The sequence below is a fragment of the Moschus berezovskii genome, chromosome 11 (assembly GCF_049115385.1).
Source record: "Moschus berezovskii isolate FMDL1 chromosome 11, NW_MosBer_1.0, whole genome shotgun sequence".
Classification (NCBI taxonomy): domain Eukaryota; kingdom Metazoa; phylum Chordata; class Mammalia; order Artiodactyla; family Moschidae; genus Moschus; species Moschus berezovskii.
In genome coordinates, this window is record NC_142470.1 from 3,690,373 (window position 1) to 3,712,580 (window position 22,208).

Here is a 22,208-nt window from a genome sequence, read left to right on the forward strand (position 1 = left end):
ACCTTTGCATGAAATGTTCCCTTGGAATCTCTAATTTTCTTGAAGAGATCTCTAGTCTTTCCCATTCTGTTGTTTTCTTCTATTTCTTTGCACTGATCGCTGAGGAAGACTTTCTTATCTCTCCTTGCTATTCTCTGGAACTCTGCATTCAGATGCTTATATCTTTCCTTTTCTCCTTTGTTTTTCGCTTCTCTTCTTTTCACAGCTATTTGTAAGGCCTCCCCAGACAGCCATTTTGCTTTTTTGCATTTCTTTTCCATGGGGATGGTCTTGGTCCCTGTCTCCTGTACAATGTCACGAACCTCCGTCCAGAGTTCATCAGGCACTCTATCTATCAGCAATAGTCCCTTAAATCTATTTCTCACTTCCACTGTAGGGATTTGATTTAGGTCATATCTGGATGGTCTAGTGGTTTTCCCTACTTCAATTTAAGTCTGAATTTGGCAATAAGGAGTTGATGATCTGAGCCACAGTCAGCTCCTGGTCTTGTTTTTGCTAACTGTATACAGCTTCTCCATCTTTGGCTGCAAAGAATATAATTAATCTGATCTCGGTGTTGACCGTCTGGTATGTCCATGTGTAGAGTCTTCTCTTGTGTTGTTGGAAGAGGGTGTTTGCTATGACCAGTGCATTCTCTTAGCAAAACTCTGTTAGCCTTTGCCCTGCTTCCTTCCGTATTCCAAGGCCAAATTTGCCTGTTACTCCAGGTGTTTCTTGACTTCCTACTTTTGCATTCCAGTCCCCTATAATGAAAAGGACATCTTTTTTGGGTGTTAGTTCTAAAAGGTCTTGTAGGTCTTCTTCAGCATTACTGGTTGGGGCATAGGCCTGGAGTACTGTAATATTGAATGGTTTGCCTTGGAAACAGAGATCATTCTGTCATTTTTGAGATTGCATCCAAGTACTGCATTTCAGACTCTTTTGTTGACCATGATGGCTACTCCATTTCTTCTGAGGGATTCCTGCCCATAGTAGTAGATATAATGGTCATCTGAGTTAAATTCGCCCATTCCAGTCCATTTTAGTTCACTGATTCCTAGAATGTCGACGTTCACTCTTGCCATCTCCTGTTTGACCACTTCCAATTTGCCTTGATTCATGTACCTAACATTCCAGGTTCCTATGCAATATTGCTTTTTACAGCTTTGGACCTTGCTTCTATCACCAGTCACATTTACAGCTGGGTGTTGTTTTTGCTTTGGCTCCGTCCCTTCATTCTTTCTGGAATTATTTCTCCACTGATCTCCAGTAGCATATTGGGCACCTACCGACCTGGGGAATTCCTCATTCAGTATGCTATCATTTTGCCTTTTCATCCTGTTCATGGGGTTCTCAAGGCAAGTATACTGAAGTGGTTTGCCATTCCCTTCTCCAGTGGACCATGTTTTGTCAGACCTCTCCACCATGACCCCTCCCGTCTTGGGTGGTCCCACATGGCATGGCTTAGTTTCACTGAGTTAGACAAGGCCGTGGTCCGTGTCATCAGATTGGCTAGTTTTCTGTGATTATGGTTTCAGTGTGTCTGCCCTCTGATGCCCTCTCGCAACACCTACCATCTTGCTTGGGTTTCTCTTACCTTGGAAGTGGGGTATCTCTTCACGGCTGCTCCAGCAAAGTGCTGCCGCTGCTCCTTACCTTGGACGAGGGGTATCTCCTCACGGCTGCCCCTCCTGACCGTGAATGTGGAGTAGCTCCTCTCGGCCCTCCTGTGCCTGCGCAGCCACTGCTTCTTGGACGTGGGGTAGCTCCTCTCAGCTGCCGCCCCTGGCATCGGGCATGGGGCAACTCATCTCGGCCGCCCTTCTGCGCGGTCCGTTGCAGCCGCCGTGCTTCCTAGAATAAGATTTCAGCTCATACTGATCAGAACATAGACTGACCTTCAGTGCGATCCTCTGCAGGCTTCTGGAGCTCTTCCTCCGCTCAGCTTTCTCTTCTCCAGCACTTTGTCATCTCCCTCTAGTCGTCTCAGATGCCCCAGACCCTGGTCTGTGCTGCATTCCGCCTTGATCACCTCCCAGGGCTGACCTCCCTTCCGACTCAGAGCTTTCCCCTCCCAGGGATCGCAGCCTTGCATTGCCTGTGGGCCAACATCTAAACACAGAGACTGTTTCACACATTTGTCTGGTTTTCTATTCGTGCACGGTGGGTGTGTAGGTCCACACCCTGTGATTCCCTGATGGCTGGGTGCATTACCCTTCTGGACTGGATTACAAACAGCATCTTTCTGATTGATTTCTCTGCCTTTATGCCTTTATTCTCTGTCAGATAGAATTCGAAAATTCTATCCTCAAGGTGGCAACTGGAGTGACACCTTAAATCCAAAGTCACCCTCTGACTTTGTGAAATCTCTCCGTAGGATCTGTGTTCCTCAGAGTAAATGATAAGGTCCGAGTGGTGGCTGGCACACCTGACACCATCAGGCCGAGCCCTCCTCCGCTCCAATGCACACGTGGTCCAGGTGTCCTTTGCTCCAGCCCTCTGCCCTCCTGTATGTCCCTGACACACGCCCGATCCTCTCCCACCTGAACACAGGCCCTGGGTGATCTTTCCACCTGGAAGCTTCTCCACCTGGTGATTTCATGGCTCACTTCCTCCAATATCTTTATTCTGTGTCCAAAGGTCACTCTGCTGTCTTGGACCTGCCACTTAAAGTATAAACTACCCACTTGTCCCCACACTGTCAACTCCACTTGTTCCACCTTGACTGTTCCGCTTAGCACTTATCACCCCTTAAAATAATATGTAATTATATGAATCAGCCTTCAATCAGGATACAGAAGCCACACAATAGACTGAGGAGAGATGGCCGTAGAATGAAATAACTGTAAAGAACCATGAAGCGGAGCCTGGATGGGAGCAGGGTTTGGGGGAGACTGGATACACGTATATGCTTGGCTGAGTCCCTCCACTCTTCACCCGAAACTGCCACGACATTGTTAATCCGCTATACCCCGGTACAAAAGGTTTTTGGTGTTAAATAAAATAAATAAATAAAAAAGAACCATGAAGCATAGCCCAGGATTGAGGTAGAGTTGCTAAAGAAGTACCAAATCTGGGGGAGCCCCCTCCCCAGGGCTGGGGTCCGACCTTGTGGGAGAAGGGAGCCTGCAACCCAAAGGATGGAGAAGTTGCTGGGTTGCCCTGGACCAGAGCTGGTTCATGCTCTGGGCAGAGGCCAGCAGGCAGGGAAATGCAGGCTGAGACCAGCAAGCAGGAGGGCCCTCTCCCCTCCAAGGGGATAGGTTGGAGCGCCTACAGGACTCACTGGGAGCCCATTGGTGGGGGAGGGGCATCCCCTGTATTCAGTGTGGTGAATGGCTGTGGACATCCCCTCCTGGTGCCACCATTAGCCATATAGCAGGAGAAAGAAAAAGGATCAAATGGAAGCACCCTGGAACCAGGAAGGAAGCCCCTTCATTCTCAGCCTCCTACCAGCAGAGCTTAACTCAGGGCAGGAGCAAAGGAGGAATGCCCACTGGCCCGGCTCCGTCACTGCAGAACCGGCAGTGGAGGATAGTAGGCTGATGCTGGGTTACAGAGGCAGTCCACTCACAGCTGGCACTGGAATCCGTTCAGTTCAGTTCAGTCGCTCAGTCGTGTCCGACTCTTTGTGCCCCATGAATCACAGCACGCCAGGCCTCCCTGTCCATCACCAACTCCCGGAGTTCACTCAAACTCATGTCCACAGAGTCGGTGATGCCATCCAGCCATCTCATTCTCTGTCGTCCCCTTCTCCTCCCGCCCCCAACCTTTCCCAGCATCAGAATCTTTTCCAGTGAGTCAACTTGTCGCATGAGGTGGCCAAAGTATTGGGGCTTCAGCTTTAGTTAGCTATCTTAATTACTTTACTTTTTTCTGCGTTTTAACTTCCAACTACTTTACATTTGAAGTAGGTTTTGGAAAAACAGCATGTACCTGTATCATGACTTTTAATCCACCCTGGCCATCTCTGTCTTTTACTTTGCATATTTAGTCCACTTATATTTTGACAGAATATTTAATGGTAGAGCTTGTGTCAGTTTCCTAGAGTTTCTGTAACAAGGTACCACAAACTCTGCAGCATAAACAGAGAAATTCCATTCTCTCACAGTTCTAGAAGCCAGAGATCTGAGGTCAAATGAGACAGGGAGGTGAAAGTGAAACTTTGCTCAGTCGTGTCCGACTCTCTGCAACCCCCCAGACTGCACAGTCCATGGGATTCTCCAGGCCAGAATACTGGAGTGGGTAGCCTTTCCCTTCTCCAGCAGATCTTCCTGACCCAGAAATTGAACCGGGGTCTCCTGCATTGCATGCGGATTCCTTACCAACTGAGAGATCAGGGAAGCCCAGACGGGGAGCAGAAAATGCAATAAAGGGAGTCTTAATGAGAAGGTCCTCACTGTGGGCCACTGGGACTGTCTTCCTGAGGACCTCTGGGTGGGGTCACAGTAGACTGTCCCACTGGGGAGCGAGGAGCCCAAGGTACGCAGCCCCTGAGTCCCGCTGTGTGCGGACTGGGCGTGTCCATTCAGCTGCACATCGGCTAAGACCCGTGTGTAACGGGGAGGCCCAGAAGAAGGGGTGCGGGCAGTGGAGGCGGGAAGCCGGGGTCCGATCTGCGTGCAGGAGCCACGCTCTCCAGCTGCAGGGTGGCCATCAGCTCCGTCCGACAGTCCGCCACTCGCCCTGCTCTGATGCGCTCAGGTTTCACAGTAAATCCGATCTGGTCAGTTCTGGAACTGAAGCTTCGGGGCGGCGCTGACCACAGGCCCTGAGACGCTGTCAAGGGGTGGTGAGCGGAGCTGGCTGCAGCCACACGGCCAGCCTCCTCTCCCAGCCCCACACACGCCCCTCCAGGATCCGGGAAGAACACAGCTGGATGCCTGGGCAGCGTTCTGCCCGCCAGGGCACAGGGCCATGGTGGAGGACCAGAGGGCCTGGAGGGTTTGGATGGCACCCCGCAGAGGGTGGGGGCAGGCATCCCATTCTCCCTGGGAGACCTGCCTGTGTCCAGGGTTTCCTCAAGGCCTGAATGAAGTCTGTCACTGTCATAAATGCTTAGATCAGGGACTCTCAGGTAATAACCCAGATCCAGGTTCTCTGGGGAAGGTCCAGGAGAACAGGGAACAGGAAAAGCTCTCTCATGATCTGGGGACACCTGCCTGCTTACTAAGGTCAGGCCCTTAGTAAGGACCCCGCCCTTTCCCGCTCCCGGGGAGGGTGGGCTTTGTGCTTAGCAGTTCCTTCCCAGATGCGGTAATTACTGGGTCCTGCCAGCACCTTCAGTGCGGCCCCCGGGGATCATGGAGAGGCTGATTATTATTATTGAGCCAGTGCTTGGGGCGGACCATCTACAGCCGTGCCCAGCCTTGGGCCAGCAAGGTACAAAGACACCACTGTCTGTTCCCAGAACCTGCCCGTGGGGCCCTGGGCCAGCGTGGGTCTCAGATAGGCTGGCTCAGGCCCAGAACCCACAGGGTCAGGGAGCAGGGAGGCCAGGATCTTGTTGGGGGCAGCCGGCGCTGAGACTAACGGAGCGGGCGCAGGGAGGCTCAGCCTGGACCCCCGAGCACCAGCCCACATGTGGCTGGTTTGTGCCTCACTCGGCCCATTTATCCAAATGAAACAGGCTTCGAGGCCTGTCCTGGGGCGACACGGGGGTCAAAGCTGACGGGAGAGGGGAAGTTCTGGGGTGGTCGGGGCTCTGGAAGAATGAAAGAAGTCAGGGAGTGGCATGAGTGTGGGTCCCACTCCAGGCAGGACGCAAGGCAGAGCCCAGGTTCACTGAGCCTCCTATGTGCCCAGGGACCCGCACTCATGGGTCCTCCCAAGGCTCACGGGACCCAGAGCCACAGAAGTGTGGGTTCCCCTCGGAGAGGGAGCCTCTGAGGCCCCAGAGACCCAGTCATTAGTTTATTCTTTCAGCCACAAACATCCAGTGACCGCCTACCACGTGGCCGGAGCCCCCACTTTGGGGAACTACAGGTGCAGCAGGGCAGACGGCGGTGAACCCACAAGTGCAGGAGCGAGCGGCCCCACTGGGAGGAGAGCACGCGTTCACCTGGAAACCCAGCCTCGCCTCGGGGTCCAGAGTGAAGGGCTGGGAGGCCAGGCTCCTCCTCCGGGGCCCTGGGGTGGGACACTCTCTGAAGAGGAGCTATCCAGACTGACCCCAGGTCATAAACCAGCGCCCCCAGCCTCATGAGGATCCGAGGTTTGCTTCCCAGGCCTAGGACCAGCCAGGGCAGGGGTGCCGGGTGGGTGAGAAGTTGGCTCTGGGAACCCTGGGACTCCACCAATCACACCCCGCGCGTCCCTTCTGAAGCTCAGTCCCATCAGCGGGCTACCGGAGAATGCGCCTAAGATCCCAGCCCAGGGCTCCAGGAGGGGCTCGGTGGAGGAGGGGAGGAAGGCCTGACCTTCGCTCTGGGCTCGGGCAGAGACACGCGTGGGCCCTCACCACCGCCACCCCCACCGGCTGACTGCCCTCCGGGCAGCTGTCTGTGAGCCAGCACCCTCGGGAGGCAGACCCGGGACAGCATCGCCCTTACCCTGGGGCACCTGACAGCCACTCCTCAGACTCCAGCGCTGAGCACACAACCACCCCCCTCCCCCCACAAGGACTGGGCTGGGGTGCTGGGTGGGCGGGGCGGGGTCCGTGCCAGGCGCTCCGGGTATAAACAGCCGCCTCCTGTGGAGCCGGCACAACTTCCCCCAGACCCCAGACCCGCCGGCACCTGGGAGCCCAAAGTCCTGGAGATGAAGGCCCTGTTCCTGCCCATCGCCCTCAGCCTGCTCGCCGCCCTGAAGGCCCAGGACCCCCCATCGTGCCCTCTGGAGCCCCAGAAGGTGAGCCTGGTGGAGGGGAAGGCGGTGACTCATGGAAGCCACCCGATCAGGCCTGTCTCAGGAGGAGGGCTCTGGCCCCAGGCTCCCCGCAGGAAGGGGTCAGGGAGCAGGGGGCTCTCTGTTCGCCTCTCAGTCAGGCTCCTGCTCGGCCCAGGGCTGCCCGGGGAGCAGCTCCAGCTCAAGGCCCAGGGAAGCGACTCCTGGGACCCCCGATGGCATGGCTGCACCCTCCGCAGAAAAGACACATCGGGTGCAGAGCCTGTTCCCCGAAGAAGACGGGCATCCTGCCTCTGTCTAGCACCGAGAGCCCTGCACCCCGGGTTGTTCTGACCGACACCCGGGCTGCAGACGTGCTGAAACCCAGCCTGCACTGGGGGAGGCAGGTGGTGGGTGCAGACGCGAACCTGGCCTGCCCCATGCTGGGGGCTCACGGCCCCGCCTTGCTCAGATCGCAGGGACTTGGTATGTGAAGGCCATGGTGACCGACGAGAGAATGCCTAAGGAGATGAGGCCCAGGAAGGTGTCCCCTGTGACGGTGACGGCCCTGGGCGGCGGGGACCTGGAAGTCAGTTTCACCTTCGTGTGCGTGTTGCCACACCCCCTGCCCTGGCCCTGCTGTCCCCTCCCCTCCCCCTAAATGGGCCAAGAGTGGCCTGGGGCCAGCCCCTCAGGACATCTCTTCCCACCCCAGATGGGGGTGCTTGCTAAGATGCGCATCCCCTGTACCTTGAGGGGAAAGAGTCCCGGGTGGCAGGGGTTGAAGGTGCCATCTGGGGGACGCTGGGCGAGAGGCCCATGTGCCAGGCGAGCTCAGATGGGCCCAGACGTGATTGTGGAGTGTGGCTCCCTTGCTCCTTGTGTGTCCCAGGAAGGAGGCCCGCTGCCATGAGAAGAGATTGAGGATGCACCCGACTGGGGAGCCCGGCAAATACAGCTCCAGTGAGTCCCTGCCCAGCCCCGCCCTGCAAGCAGAGCCCCAGCCTCGCCCTCCCCACAGGTGGTCTCGCTGCCCGGGGTCCCTGCCCTGACCCCACTCAGAGAGTCTGACCCCTCCCTTCCCAGGGGTCTCTTCCTGACCCCAGACACCAGATGGGACCGGTCCATTCATAGCAGGATGGAGGGACCCCCCTTCCTCTGGATGGTCCTGGCCGTCCACTCCACGGGGAGGCAAGGCTTGGGATGGAGAAGCAGGAGGGGCAGCTGCTGGAGTCTAAAGGGTCCGACCCAGCATCTGAACCCTCCAGCCTCTCTGACTCCACACCTCCTGTTGAGACTTTCCTAGGAGGAGGCTCCTCCCCAGGGTTGGGTCTTGGCAGCAGCATGTCCTGGGCACAGGCCCAGGGGGTCCCTGGATGAGGGTGTTGAGAAGTCCGAATGTTCCAGAATGTTCCTTATTGTGGTCTCCAGTATGTTCTCTAGGAACTGAGATGGTCAAGACGTACTTTCTCTGTCCATCGACAGATGGCAGCCAGAAGCACATGCACATCCTGGAACTGCCCTTCGGGGGCCACTACATCCTTTACTGCCAAGGCCAGCGCCAGGGGAAATCGGTCCACATGGGGAAGCTCATAGGTGAGGGCCTGCCCTCCTGCCCTCGGATCCCTATGTCCTCACCCACCCCACGGCCTCTGCCTCCAGAAGCCAGAGGAACCACATCGGCCACTCCTGGTTCCAGAATACAGACCTCGTGGTCCGTGTGCGACCAGCACAGTTTATGGCCCAGGCAGCCATTCCAGGCTCCTTCTGGGACTTGACCAACCCCAGGGGTCACTGCACATGCAGAGTCCCGCTTCCTGGGGCCTCGGACCAGGGCTTGGTCAGCGTGGGGGAGGTAGGAGGCCCTGACGGAGGAATTCTTGGGGCAGGGACCCTCACAGGGGTGAAGGCCAGAGGGCAGAGGGCAGCGCAGTTCCTCTGAGAGGGGACCCCTTCCAGGTCACGGGTCTGACCCTGCAGGTGGCTCTGGGATCCGGCCTGGGACCCCCCGGAGCTCCCAGGGACTCGGGTGTCCCCTGGGGCTTCCCCCGCTCCTTCCCCGGGACCTGCTGGCTGGGAGGGGCCTGTCTCCTCCGAACCAGCTCAGCATCCACCCCAGACTGAGCCCTCCTGCCCTGCACCCTTCCTGGAGCTGGGAGGGACCCCGCTCACAGGTGTCCCCTGAGACCTGACTACCGGGTGCCTGGCCTGCAGGTAGGAATCCTGACGTGAGCCCAGAGGCCCTGGAGGCTTTTAAGAAATTTGCACAGCGCAAGGGCTTTTCCCCAGAGGATGTCTTCACACCTGAGCAGACGGGTGAGGAGCCGGCCCTGTGGCACCCCGGGTCCACTCTGCATCCACTCCACGCCCCGGGGCCGCTCTGTGTCCACTCCATGCCCCGGGGCCCTCCCTCCATCCGCTCCTGCTCCTCCCCGGCCCTTGGCCCTTCCGTGGGGAGACGTCAGTGCTGTGATGGGTCACAGGGAGCCCCAGGGGCCCGGCTCTGGGTCTCACGTCCTGGCTGTGGGCGGTGAGGGGTCTGGGCCGTTGTGCAGGGCGTCTTCTCACTCCTGGGTTTGTGTTGGTCTCTGCAGAAAGCTGCGAGCCGGAAAGTGACTAGGGTGAGTGGTGCTGGAAGCCCGAGGGCCCCGGCTCACTGGGGTGGCAGGTCCACCGGGCTCCCAGGGCAGGCAGGAGGGACCCCGTGGGGCCAGGAGGAGGTGGCTCTGCTCTGCAGCCCCTCCGGCCGGCCCCTCCCTCAGGGTCTGTTCCTGGGCTTCACTCGCACGAGGCGCCCTCTCTGTGCTTGGGGCTCACTACTGTGTCACTCAGGCCATCTGTGCCCGCCCAGCTGTGCACCCGGAGAAGGTGCATCCGCCCCCCACGCTGCAGCCCTGGGGGCAGGGAGAGCCCCGTCTGCCCCCTTTCATCATGACTTTTCCCCTCCTCTCCAGGGCAGGGGGCACTGAGGCTCCATGGCAGCCCCCGGGCCGCGCCATCAGGACCCTCCATCCCCCGGGATGTGGGAGGAGACCCTGGGACCTGGGCCTCCCCACCCCCTGCTCCCCCTTTCTCCCCCAGCCCTCCCTCCCCTCTCCTGGCTTCAAATAAAAGGCTTCAGCGTCCCCGGTGGCTCTGCCTGTCTGTGGGGTCCCTCGGCGGGGGAGGGGGGAGGATGGGGAGGTGGAAGCCTTGCAGGAAGGACCAGAGGATCCGCTCGTGTCCTGGGTCCCCGTGGTGTGTGTCTCTGTCTGACGGGCCTGGGGGTCCAGGGAGAGGCGGGGTGCTGCTCGCCTCTGCTCGAGGTCCCGGGGGGTCTCTGCAGGTCTGATGCCCACGAGCACAGGTTTGGGTGGTCCCGAGGTTGGGGGGAGGGCTGTGATGTTCATGAGCACAGGTTTGGGTAGTCCCGAGGTTGGGGGGAGGGCTGTGATGTTCATGAGTGCAGGTTTGGATGGTCCCGTGGTTGGGGGAGGGTTGTGAGGGTGGCAGGGTCAGCCCCAGCCCCAGGTGGGGACACCTGTGCAGGTGGGGATCGCCCAGCCCCCTGGCCCCCCACAGGCTAGAGGCCAAGATGGGAGTGAGGGGGGTCAGCCTGGCCCAGGCGCCCTAGGACAGGGACGGCCCGACACTGGGTCCCAGACCCGGACGACTCTGCTGGTCCCTCCACCCAGGCCTGTCTGCACACAGGCGCTGCCCCTGGGGAGGGGACCACACCAGCAGTGACCTCCTGGCTTCTTCTCATGCCCACCTGCCATCTCCCAGATCCCCCTGGGGCCTGGCATCATGTCACCTGACAGCCAGCTGATGGTGACCATGGTCCCCTTTCTCCTGGTGGGAGGAGGATCCCAGCCCAGCCTCCCTGGAGACTGGGGACAGGGGTCCCTCCACACAGGGTCGGTGAGATTCCCCAAGTCTCAGGACCCCCAGTCCCCAGTGGGGGTGGCCAGCTCTCCCAGACCCTCCTGGACACAGCAGGCCCCACATGCAGATACCAGATTCCAGGCATTCACTGATCTGGTTCTCCCCTGGGAGGCAGAGAAGCAGCTGGGGCTGGCAGGGCAAGGGCTCAGAGTTCTGACGTTTGGGGGTAAGACTCGTGGCGGGGGTGCGAGGACCTGCCTGGTGACAGTCCTACTCAGACCTGCCCAGGAGGCCTCCCTCCACCTCACCTGGAGAAACCTGGGCCGAGCTGGGGGCCCTATGTCCAGCTCAGGCTTCTATGGAGACTGTTTTCAGGGTCCGGCTTCCTGGGGAGAGGCCGCAGGGCCCACACGGAGACACTCTCCTCTGTCTGGGAACCAAGCCCAGCTCTAGCCCACTGCTGTCTGCTCCTTAACCACCCTGGGCCTGCCTGGAGGGGTCCAGCTTTGCACTGGGCCGGGGGCTGTGGGGAGGATGGTCAGGGAAAAATGAGCTGGGGGCAGCAGGATCTGAACAGAATCCTGTAAGCGCGTGTCCCGCGGGAGGGACCAGGAGGACCTCAGGCGGCTGTGTCCCAGGGCTTGTGTCCCGCTGTCAACCATTGGGCTTGTCCCCAGCTGGACCTGGCTCTGGCGTGGAGGCTGAGGAGTGACACCAAAACAAAACTGGCCCCACGGGCTGGACTGACCCTCACAGTCTCCCGGCCACTGCCCTTCCCCCGAGGCCCCCTGGGGGTGGTGAGACCCAGCCCTTCCTTCCCAAAGGAAGGAAGCAACTTCCCGCATGGCAGCACCTCATCCATGCGAGGAGCAGCCTGACCTGCACATCTAGCTCGAAGGTGTCGGGAAGAATCCTCTGGATCTCGCTGCTCTCCTTCCCTGGAAACCGGGGTCAGCGGCCATGGCACATCCAAGGCCCTGCCGTCCACTCAGCAGGCGGAGAAGACCCACACCCAAGGGGCTGGCCCTGTGGGGTTCACCCACCTCCATCCCCTCTTCTTCTTGGGTCAGCCTCCAGGGGATAGGTAGTGGGCTGCCCAGGCCACAGTGGCCAGCAAAGAGCACGGGTCATGGCACCTTTGCTCCCTGTCAAGCTCAGACACTCCAGGGGGCCCCTCCCCTGCTTCTGGGAGGCACAGCCTCCCCGCCTCACCCCTCCACCACCTCATTCCAGAACATTTTCATCACCCTGGAAATGCCCCTCACCCTATGAGCAATCACCCCCCATTCCTCCTCCCCCGCCCCGAAGCCTGGAAACCACCACTGGACATGCCTGGGTCCCCCGTGGAGACACTGTCTGTGCATCTGCCTCCTCTGTGTGCTTCTCAGCAATGAAGTCACGTCACACGTGGCCTTTCGTGCGCCTGTTTCACCCAGCGTGGCGTCTCAGGCTCACCCGTGGGGCAGGTGTGGCAGGGCCACATTCCTTCTATGGACGAAGGTACACCACTGTGGCTGGACCACATACGGCTATCCATTCTTCAGGATGGGCTGTTCCCATCTTTTGGCTGCAGGGGATAAAGCCAGAGAACAGGCTTGGCCATGGACTCGGGTCCCGGTCTGCACTTCTTTTGGGTCAGGTACTCTTGCCTAGAAAATCCCATGGACGGAGGAGCCTGGTAGGCTGCAGTCCATGGGGTCGCTACGAGTCAGACACGACTGAGTGACTTCACTTTCACTTTTCACTTTCACACATTGGAGAAGGAAATGGCAACCCACTCCAGTGTTCTTGCCTGGAGAATCCCAGGGACGGGGGAGCCTGGTGGACTGTCTATGGGGTCACACAGAGTCGGACACGACTGAAGTGACTTAGCAGCAGCAGCAGCAGCAACCCAGGTAAGCGCTGTAGGCTCTCAGCACACCCTCCTGGGGTTTCCTATTACCCTTCACAAGCTTGATGTCTCTTGGTCCTTCTGTCTGATGACCCAGCCCGAGGACACTGGAGGTGTTGGTTCTGCCACAGACTTCTGGGCGCAGAAGTCACAGTGGTTATTTATTTATATATATATATATATATTTTAGCAACCAAACAATAGCTTCCCAGGGGGTGCTGGTGGTAAAGAACCTGCCTGTCAATGCAGGAGACACAAGAGATGCAGGTCCAATCATTGGGTTGGGAAGATCCCCTGAAGGAGGGCATGGCAACCCACCCCACTATTCTTTCCTGGCGAATCCCCATGGACAGAGGAGCCTGGCGAGGTACAGTCCATGGGGTCACAAAGAGTTGGACACGACCAAAGGGACAGTACAAACAACAGCCACATTCATCATTTATTTGGCTTTGATGGGTCTTAGTTGCAGCATGTGGGATCTAGCTCCCTGAACAGGGATTGAACCCAGCCCCCCTGCATTGGGACGGCAGAGTCTTAGCCACTGGACCAGTAGTCAGGATTCTTAACTACAAATACTGGATAGGACTCTAGCTGATTTTTTTTTTTCAAGTCCTATTTTTTTATTCCCCACTATCATGGGAAATCTGAGCAGATGAATTCCCCCTGTTTCAGAGTTAAAGCAATGCCATACATAATGCAAATAGGGTGCATGCATAAGAATTCTTTGACCATTTTTCTTCTGCTACACTTATAAAAACAAAGAAGACATTATTTTCCTATTTAACCAAATGATTCAGGCCCGTTCTCTTTGTCCCTTGGTTTTTCAGAGTGTAATCTCTTTCCTCAGCTACGGAAATGGGATTTTCTTCCTGTCTACTCGAGATAATCGGGTGGGACAACTGACATGATACTTTGAGGTTCTGATAATTGTGCTGATTGAGAGACATTTTTCTGTAAGAGTTAAGGTTTATGTCCTGAGAAACCCATCGTAAATATCTTAAGTTGAAATGCATTTAATACACCTAATCTACAGAACATCATAGTTTAGCCTGCTGCTGCTAAGTCACTTCAGTCGTGTCCAACTCTGTGCGACCCCATAGACGGCAGCCCACCAGGCTCCCCCGTCCCTGGGATTCTCCAGGCAAGAACACTGGAGTGGGTTGTCATTTCCTTCTCCAGTTCTAGCTGATTTAAACAGAAAAACAGTTCAATGAGATTCACGGGAATCTGGACATTCTGACTGGATCCATGCACAGGTAGCAGGGGGCAGTGTTCGGCCGGGGACACCCCCACCCCCACTTTAGGCAGAGCCTGGTCCGCTGGTCACGCTGGGCCTTCAGACCCTGGGTGGTGGCCTCAGGCATCGCTGTTTCTGGACCTGCACTGTGTTAACTTGACGGCAGCTTCGTTTCAGATGCCTGGCCTCCAAACTGAGCCAGGACACATTTCTGTTATTTTAAACCATCAACACTGTGTGTGCACACGTGGCCAAACACTCAGAGACACACAGACATACTCACACAGGCCACTGTCAGGCCCACAGGTGAGCGTCTCATCTCAGGCTGAATTAGCCCCTCTGAAAGCCCATCTGGAGCTCGTGCCTTCAGTCCTGCAAGGCCTGGACCAGCTCCTCCCAGAGACCAACCCCCACCCGGCCTTTCCTGAACCCTGCCCCTCATGAGTGGCCAGCCGATGCCCTCCTGAAGGGGCTGACGTGCTCCCATTCACACCATCTGCCCGCAGACCAGGGCAGATCTCTCTGTTCACACCAGCTCCTCCTGGGACTCAGGGCAGAGCCTGTCTGCTCACCTTCCCAGCTCTAGGGCCGCCGCCCCCGTGGCCCGCAGCCCCTCCGTCCATCTTCAGACCCTGCAGCGTCCCGTGGAGGCCCCACGCGGGGTCCTCTGATGGCCCACCCCCACATCTTCCCTGCCCGGCCCCTCCCGCCCCCTCCCCATATCAGGGGTGATGGCATTGGCCTGCAGGATCACCAGGATCGTCTCCGTCTCACACTGAGCTGACCGGCCCCCTGGTCCAGCCGCACCTTCGGGTCTTCACCATGAGCCTCACCTGGGCATCGCCTGGCCGGGAAGGGCACACAGGCGGTGCTGCCAGGACCAGCGAGAGGGATGGTTCCGGGGCCTCTCAGGGGGCAGTGCCCAAGCCACGCTGACTGCACAGAGCAGACGTTCCTTCCTGCTGCCGGACAGAGAGGACGGGGCCACCGTGTGTGAGGAGCCACCTGAGCGGGGACACAGAAGGGCTGAGACCCTCGGGAGCAGTGGGGAGCCCCGGCCTCTTCGTGACCTCAGGGTGATGCGCCCCCAGCAGAGGGCTGCATGGTCAGGGGGAGGGGTCATAGAAGGTTCTGGGGTCTGGGGAGGATGGGACCACCCGCCACTGGAGTCAGAGCTGTGCAGTGTGGGAACGGTGTGGAGCCTTCCCCTGCCTGTGCACAGGCAGACACACACTCACACTCGCTCACAGACACACAGCACATGGTCAGATGTAGGTACACCTGTGCATGCACAGGAGTCACACAGACACACTCACACAATACAATGTGCTCACAAACACACACTCAGCCTGACACGCATACCACATAGCTGTGCATGCAGTACGCATACACACACATGCAAGACACCGTGCACACACGTGTGCATCCATGTACAGAGGCACACACGCACACACACATACGCACAAACACCTGCACGGGGCACAACGATGCCGTTTGCACGTGGGTGGAAAGTTCCGGGCGCAGAAAGGCGGAGCAATGGGGGCTGCGGAAGCGAGACCTCTGTGCTTCTGTTGGTGGAGTCGCCCCAGCACCTCGGAGCTGGAACCAGGAGGAGCGGCAGCGACGGGGGAGGAGGTGGATTTGGGAGGAGGGCAGACGGTTCAGGCTACATGAGGAGCAGAGAAGGTTCCAGAGGGTCAGTAAGGCCTCTTGGATCCACTAGGGTACTGACCAGAGCACAGGAAGGTTGATTCAGGCTGAGAGGAGCAAGGGGGCTGCCTGGAGGGCAGGGGCAACGTAGGCCCAGTGGGGAGCCTGGAGGAAGTGCTCAGAGCCAGCCCGAGGCTGCACTTGGGACTCAGGAGGTCTGGGGATATCGGGGTATCAGCTCCAAGGCAGGAGCTGGAGCCTGGATGGGGACTGGCTCTCCAGAGGCCTCGAGGGACCAGGGCGGGTCCAGGCTTATCGGGGCTGGTGCAGTGAATGCTGAGGGGCGGGAGGGGGAAGCACAAGGAAGCCGCTGTCCTATCTCCTGGCTCTGAACCCAGAGGCACCGCTTCCCGTTCTGATAACCTTCTCCTCCCAGACAAGGCTTCTCCGGACTTGTCAGACCCAAGAGCCATGGGAGCTAATGACACGATTGAGAACCTCCACTCACAGGATCCAAAGAAAACGATGCCTCCCCTCCCACCCCGCCGGACTGGGGGGCCTTTGTGAAGGGGAGGGGACGGGGCTTTCAGGTCGGGGATAAATGGGTGACCCAGAGGCCAACCACCCCCGGAGCAGACATGGGAACCTTGGCCGGGCAGCTGCTCCTCCTGACAGCCGGGCTGAGTCTGCTGTCCACACTGGGGGCCCACCCCACTGATCCCCGCCAGCACTCAGGAGGTGAGGGGCTCTGAGAGGGTGGGGTGGGGGATGAGTGTGGCGCAGGTCAGGCACCTGCGCTGGGCTAGGGTCCCAGTCCTGCTGCTCCCGCCCTGGGCGAACTTGGCCAGAGTCCCCTGTCTGTGTCTTTGGGGACGTCTCCCACACAGAGGAGGGGTGCCAGGCGATGTCATGGAGAGCCCACTCCCCTGTCGGAGCACGGCGTCTTCCTGCCCACCTGGGGGAGGGGGGTGGCAGGCCTAGGCCTTTGAGCAGATTTCCATCCATAATGGGTACTCTCGGCCTCTTAATCCTGGTGAAGTCACGGCCAAGGCGGATGGCCTTTCTAAGACGTAGTTCCCTCGGAGGTCAAAGTCACAGTTTGCAAGGAACTTTGCATATCTTAAGCCCTTCTGTAAACATAAAGAATATTGTCCCCATTATATTTTGCAAGGCTTATTGCATTTAGGGTCAGTATTAAAGATCAAATGCATTATTATCAAGCATATTAAAAACTTGGAAGAAAAATGGTGCAAGTGGAACAGTATTTGAGATTTGCATGTGTCCAGATGCCACCCACTCTCCGGTCACTACTGAGTTCCCCTGGGGGACTGTCACAGCCTCACCTTCTCGGGACCCTTGGTGTCTCCTTGGCACCAAGGACGTGACCTGGATGTCCCCGAGGCTTGAGCGTGTGCTCCTGGCGTCCCCAGCACCAGGGTTCCCGCTGTAGTGTCCACAGCCCCCACCTTCCCTCTCTCAAAGATGGTCAGCTTGACGGCTTCTTGTCCACCTGGGCCCAAGGACCCAGATTCCTCTCTCCTTCCCTTTTTCCTTATTAAATACCCGTATCTGCGTCCTCCCTCTTCCCCACCCTTGAAAGGACTGGACTCATTCAATCCTGAGACCTAGCCTCATTCTCTCAAGAAAGTGAACTCCAGGAGCCAAGGATGAGGCAGGAGCTGGTCCTGGGAAACCAAATGCTGGTCACTGGTCCTGCCCCAAACCCAAGGGCTGCCAAGCACACGTGTGCTTGTCATCAGAACAGAACTGCCCTGGGTTTCAGGGGATGGTGTTTGGCAAGAGCAATGATTAGAGGTCCTGGGGCCCTCAAGTATGTCAGGACAAAGAAAGGTCTGGCCACACGGTCACAGTAATTTCTATGTCAGGTTCCTCAATGACCTGGTAAATGAATGATAGATGACCGGATGGTGGGCAGCGGAATGTAAGAACGGAGGGATGCAGGGACCCATGGACGGGTGATGAATGGATGGATGGACGGATGGCAGAAGGATAAAGGAACGGAGGAGGGCGGGTGGATAGGGGAAGGACGGGAGGATGGTGGGTGGGTGGATGGACGGATGAAGAGGTAAAAGAATGGGGGGTGGACGGATGGACGATAGTGGGTGGATGGGTGGTAATGTCGGATGGTGGGTGGATGGATGGATAGTGGGTGGATGGTGGAAAGACAAAAGGGTGGTGGATGGATGGACGGTCAGTGGGTGAGCAGATGAATAAATGAACGGATAGACAGTTGGAGGGAGGGATGCTGGATGGATGGATGGTGAACGCGTGAGATGAGATGAATAGACAGGGGTGGATGTCTGAGAGCAGGACTGAGAAGGCGCACATGGACACCTCTAAGGGCGCAGTCTAAACTGACGTGACCATCACTGTGAGCTCTCTGCACACTTGCTCCCTCTCCTCTGCTTTGCTTGTTGCCGCTTCTGAATCCAGAACTGTCCCACTCTCACGGGGTCCAATGCCTTGCGCATCTCCACTCGACAGGTTCGTCAACCCACCCTCCTCAGGAGGTTAGGGCTGAAGCAGTCTCCGTAGTTGTGGTGACAGGCTTAGCTGCCCCGAGGCAGGTGGGAGCTTTCCAGATCAGGGATCAAACCGGTGTCCTTCACATTGCCAAGCGGATTCTTAACCACTGGACCATCAGCCATGCTCAGCTGCTTCAGTCATGACTGACTCTTTGCGAACCCATGGACTGTAGCCTGCCAGGCTTCTCTGTCCATGGGGTTCTCTGGGCAAGAATACTGGAGTGGGTTGCCATTTTTCCTCCAGGGGATCTACTCCAGGGGACCTTCCCAACCCAGGGATCGAACCCCTGTTTCCTACAGCTCCTATGGAGCCCTATCATTGCAGGTGGATTCTTTACTCCTGAGCCACTGGGAAAACCAGGACCACCAGGGAAGCCCCCAATCATTTTATATTTTCCTCACAAAAGCTCTTATTACAGACATCCTTTTCCCCCAGCTTTTAGGAACATGGTATATAAAGCACTGGGCCAGAACCCTAGATACCCCTGGGGAAAAGAAGCTTCGCCCCTGCCACCCTTCACCTCCGTGATGAACATCAACGCTGCTTTGGAAATTAGAATGCCCATCATGTGAATGCCCTTCTCCCCCCGCCAATTCTTGACCTTGGGGCTGTTGGACCTTCCTGAGCTCTGGAGCCAGGCAGCAGCTACCAGGGTCGATCCTATGTCTTCCACACGGTTTATATGCTGGTTCTCCTGGCAGACTCCATACGGGTAAGGATGATGGTGGAGGTAATGAAAAATAAAGCCAAGTCGCCATCATGGACTGAGAAGGAACTAAGCCTCAGTTACCTGGGAAGTGCTTCACAAGCCTTGTCTCATTCGCCCTTACAGGCTCTCACTCGTGCTGGAAATGAATGGTTAGCTGGGATTGGCTTCCGCGGAGATGAGGAACAGAGGCCTCTCGTCCATAGGACAGGCAGGCCAGTAGTCATCCTGATGTGCCCGGTGGACCCCCCGGCGGGCTCATCCTGCAGCTCAGCGCTATAGGTGGGACGGGTGGGAGACTGGCTTGGGGTCTTCACCATTGCAGGCTGACAGACCCTGGGATCGTGCTGGGTGCCATCAGCAGGATGAGCTCACGTTTCTGACAATAGATCCAACGGTGCAGTTCTGAAGGTCCCGTAATGAGAGGCTCCAAGCCCTGTGTCCTCGTGGGGGGAGGAGAGTGAGTCAGGGCAATGACCTTTCTGGCAGCTCCTCCCCACCCCCACCCCGGCCCCCCGCGCCTGCTGGGTGTTGGTCTGTGCTGCCCTGGGCTCTGGAGACACTCAGGTAAAGAAGATGTGTTCTCAACCCAAACCTTCACAGCCTCCTTGAGCAACAGGTGGGCAAGCTTGGCCCAAGAGAAAGGCCGGTCCTGCTGCCTGAGGCTTCACCGGGCTTGAGATGGGGGGACTTCATCCAGGCTGAGGTCTGGGGGAGAAGAAATTTGCAAGTTTCCTTGGATAACTTGTGACCATTCATTCTGTGTGGCCAAGTCAGTGCTGGCTGGGGACGTGGATGGGGGAGGCCATAGGTGTCCACCTGTTTTGGAAGAGCAGGACACCAGAGCATCCGAAAGGTGACAGCAGGGGCTACAGTGTTGAAACCATCCTCTTGTTTTGTTTGAGCAAAGATACTGCAGAATTCCAGGCCAAGGTCCTGGAAGCCTTGGGGAGGGTGGGGCGGTGAGGGGCGTTGACAGGGCAGGAGCCTGGCTGGGAGGATGAGCTGGAGATGACCCCTGGGTTGAAGGAGGCAAGTTGGGGACACAGCAGAGAAGGAGGGGGCCTTTTGTTTGAGAAGCCAAGGCCCAGCCCCTCTAGACTCTGGCACATTTCCAACACCAGACGTGGGCTCCAAGGTCACTTCTGTTTTCCAGGAAGCCAAGTGGATGCCTTCTGTTTAAAATGCCCTTCTAGGAACTATCACCCGGGAAATTCCAATCCTGTAAGTGACCACTGGCTCAGCCACATGGAGGGCCGGGTCTCCAGGTCTCCGGGAGACGGCATTCCCATCGGGATGTCAGAGGGGACACTCGGCCCCTGAATGTGAGAGAATGGGCTTCTCTGTCCCCTGAAAACCTTAGCTCTCCACGGGCAGGTGGGGGCTGGCAGTTTTCTGTCCTGTGCTCAGATCTGTGTCCCCCGGCCACTCCCAACACTGGCTCGTGGTGCTTCTACACCATATCTGAGAACCAACTTCCTCCGGTTTCCTGGAGCCCAGGAGCTCCGTTGCCAGGCCGCCCCCCGCCCCCGGCGATGGCCTTTCTCACTGAGGCTGGCCCTGCACCCAGGGACAGGACCCCTGTGCTCTCCCTAGTTACCAGGTCCCATGCTTGGGGGACACGGCGCCCTGTCAGCACAGTGCCTGCCATCTCCGCTAATTTCATCCGGAGACCCAGGCAGGAATTCTGGGGACCACGAGTCAGCTGCTTACCTACTCCCCACAGCATTTGGGAGAACCCATGGGGATGAGCCTCCAGGAGCCTTGGCTGCTGGCAGTCCTGCTGGGGCCAGTAGAGAGGGGACACCGTGCCTGGTCCCCGCAGCCCCCAGCCACTGCCTCCTTCCAGGGGGCAGCGGGAGCCGGCCCCTTCCTGACCTCAGGGCTCCCCGCATGGGCCTCCCTCCTCCCTCTGGTCGCCCTCCTTCGGGCTCTGGGACCCTCTCTGACCCCGTGGGCTCTGGCAAGTCCGACCCGCATCCCTTCCAGGGTGGAGACCCATCATCCAAATCTGGTTCGTCAAGGAGAGGACGCAGGGCCTGGCCTACTTCAAAGATGTGATGAACAGCCAGCACTTGCAGATGACGGCACTCTTCGGTGAGGGGCTCCAGGACAGGAGGGCCGTTAGGACGGCAGCCTGGCCACAGAGGGGCTGCCCACCTCCGCGGGCACCTCTGGCAGCAGCACTCAGCCTTCGGGTCAAACTGCATTGCACCCTGTTCGCTGACCGGGGCACTCGCGTGTGTGTGTGTGTGTGTGTGTGTATGTGTGTCGGGGCGTGTGTGTGTGTGTGCGTGTGTCAGGGCATGTGTGTGTGTGTGCGTGTGTGTGTCGGGGCATGTGTGTGTGTGTGTGTGTGTGTGTGTGTGTGTGAGCCTGCACTGTCTTCCACCATCACTCTCAGCTGACCTCTCTTGGTCACTTTTTTAAAAATAATCTAATTTTATTTAAATACTTAATTTAAATAATTGTATCTTTGGCTGTGCTGAGTCTTTGTTGCTGCATTGGCTTTTCTCCAGTTGGAATACGTGGGCTTCTCACATGGGATCCTCCTGGACCAAGAATCGAACCTGTGTCTCCTGCAGTAGCAGGTGGATTCTTTACCACCGAGCCCGCAAGGGAAGCCCTCCTGGTCACTCTTCATCCCCGCTCCCCATGATCCTTCCAGCATCCTGAACCCTCAGGCCCTGGCCTCCTCCCTTCCTTCCCTGGACCCCCACCACTCACTGCCTAGGCCTCACTCGCCACGTTTCAACGCCCCCAACTTGCGGCCAGCCCCTATGGGCCAGCACCTACTCAGTGTCTTTCCTGCTGGTTCATCATGGGTTCCTGCCCCTGACAAGTCGCCAGCCTGCAGGGTCTTTTCCTGCCAACCTTGCCCCATGCCCACTTTCCTTCCTTGGCATCCCGTCCCTCCCAACCCTGCACCTGCTGGGCTCTGGACGGCCCCCTACACCTGTCCTCCCGGGGCCCTGGCTGGGTGAAGCCCACCCGGGGGGCCCAACTCTTGGCTTCATGTGCATCTGCCCCAGCCGTGAGCGGGACAGAGGCTGGGGCCACGCGGGGGCTGGTCTCACCTTCACAGTATCACAACAGACCAAGAGGGCCCTCAGGGATGCCCAGAGCCCTCCCCGGGGTCCCTCACTCCTCCTTGCTCCAGGCGGCATCTCCCAGGTGCCTTCTCTCCTCACCGTCCACCCCTGCTTTCCTGTGTAGGACAAACCTTCACCCTGAGCAAGGCCCCATCCGCCCCTGGATTGCGCATGCCCTAGGCGGACAGAGCTGGGAAGGCCTGGATGCGGGTGCGATGTGTCATTGCCCACTGGGATGGGCTTGGGAGCAGCTTCCAAGTCCCTGGCTCCCACAGGGAGAGGCTGGGCCCAGGCAGCTGGAAGGGGCAAATGCCCTGGGGGGCCAAGGGCCGCAGCAAGAGACCAGACGATTCTAGGATGAGTGTCTGCACGGGGTGGAGGTGGGGGTCTACTGGCCATGCTAGGGAAAATGGGGGC

General features: G+C 58.0%; 1 protein-coding gene and 1 long non-coding RNA gene across 2 annotated transcripts; both read left to right on the top strand.

The window, feature by feature from the left end:
• The first annotated feature begins 6,738 nt into the window (after positions 1-6,738).
• LOC129539437 (odorant-binding protein 2b-like) lies at positions 6,739-9,424 on the top strand. The gene is made up of 6 exons (XM_055400047.2): positions 6,739-6,828; positions 7,277-7,410; positions 7,697-7,767; positions 8,290-8,400; positions 9,019-9,120; positions 9,399-9,424. The coding sequence occupies exons 1-6, from the start codon at positions 6,739-6,741 to the stop codon at positions 9,422-9,424; spliced, it is 534 nt and encodes a 177-aa protein (XP_055256022.1).
• A 6,476-nt stretch (positions 9,425-15,900) lies between these two features.
• LOC148776062 (uncharacterized) lies at positions 15,901-20,988 on the top strand. The gene is made up of 5 exons (XR_016038677.1): positions 15,901-16,184; positions 18,429-18,705; positions 18,826-18,981; positions 19,856-19,923; positions 20,689-20,988. It is a non-coding gene; the product is annotated as an uncharacterized LOC148776062 (long non-coding RNA).
• The last annotated feature ends 1,220 nt before the right edge of the window (positions 20,989-22,208 follow it).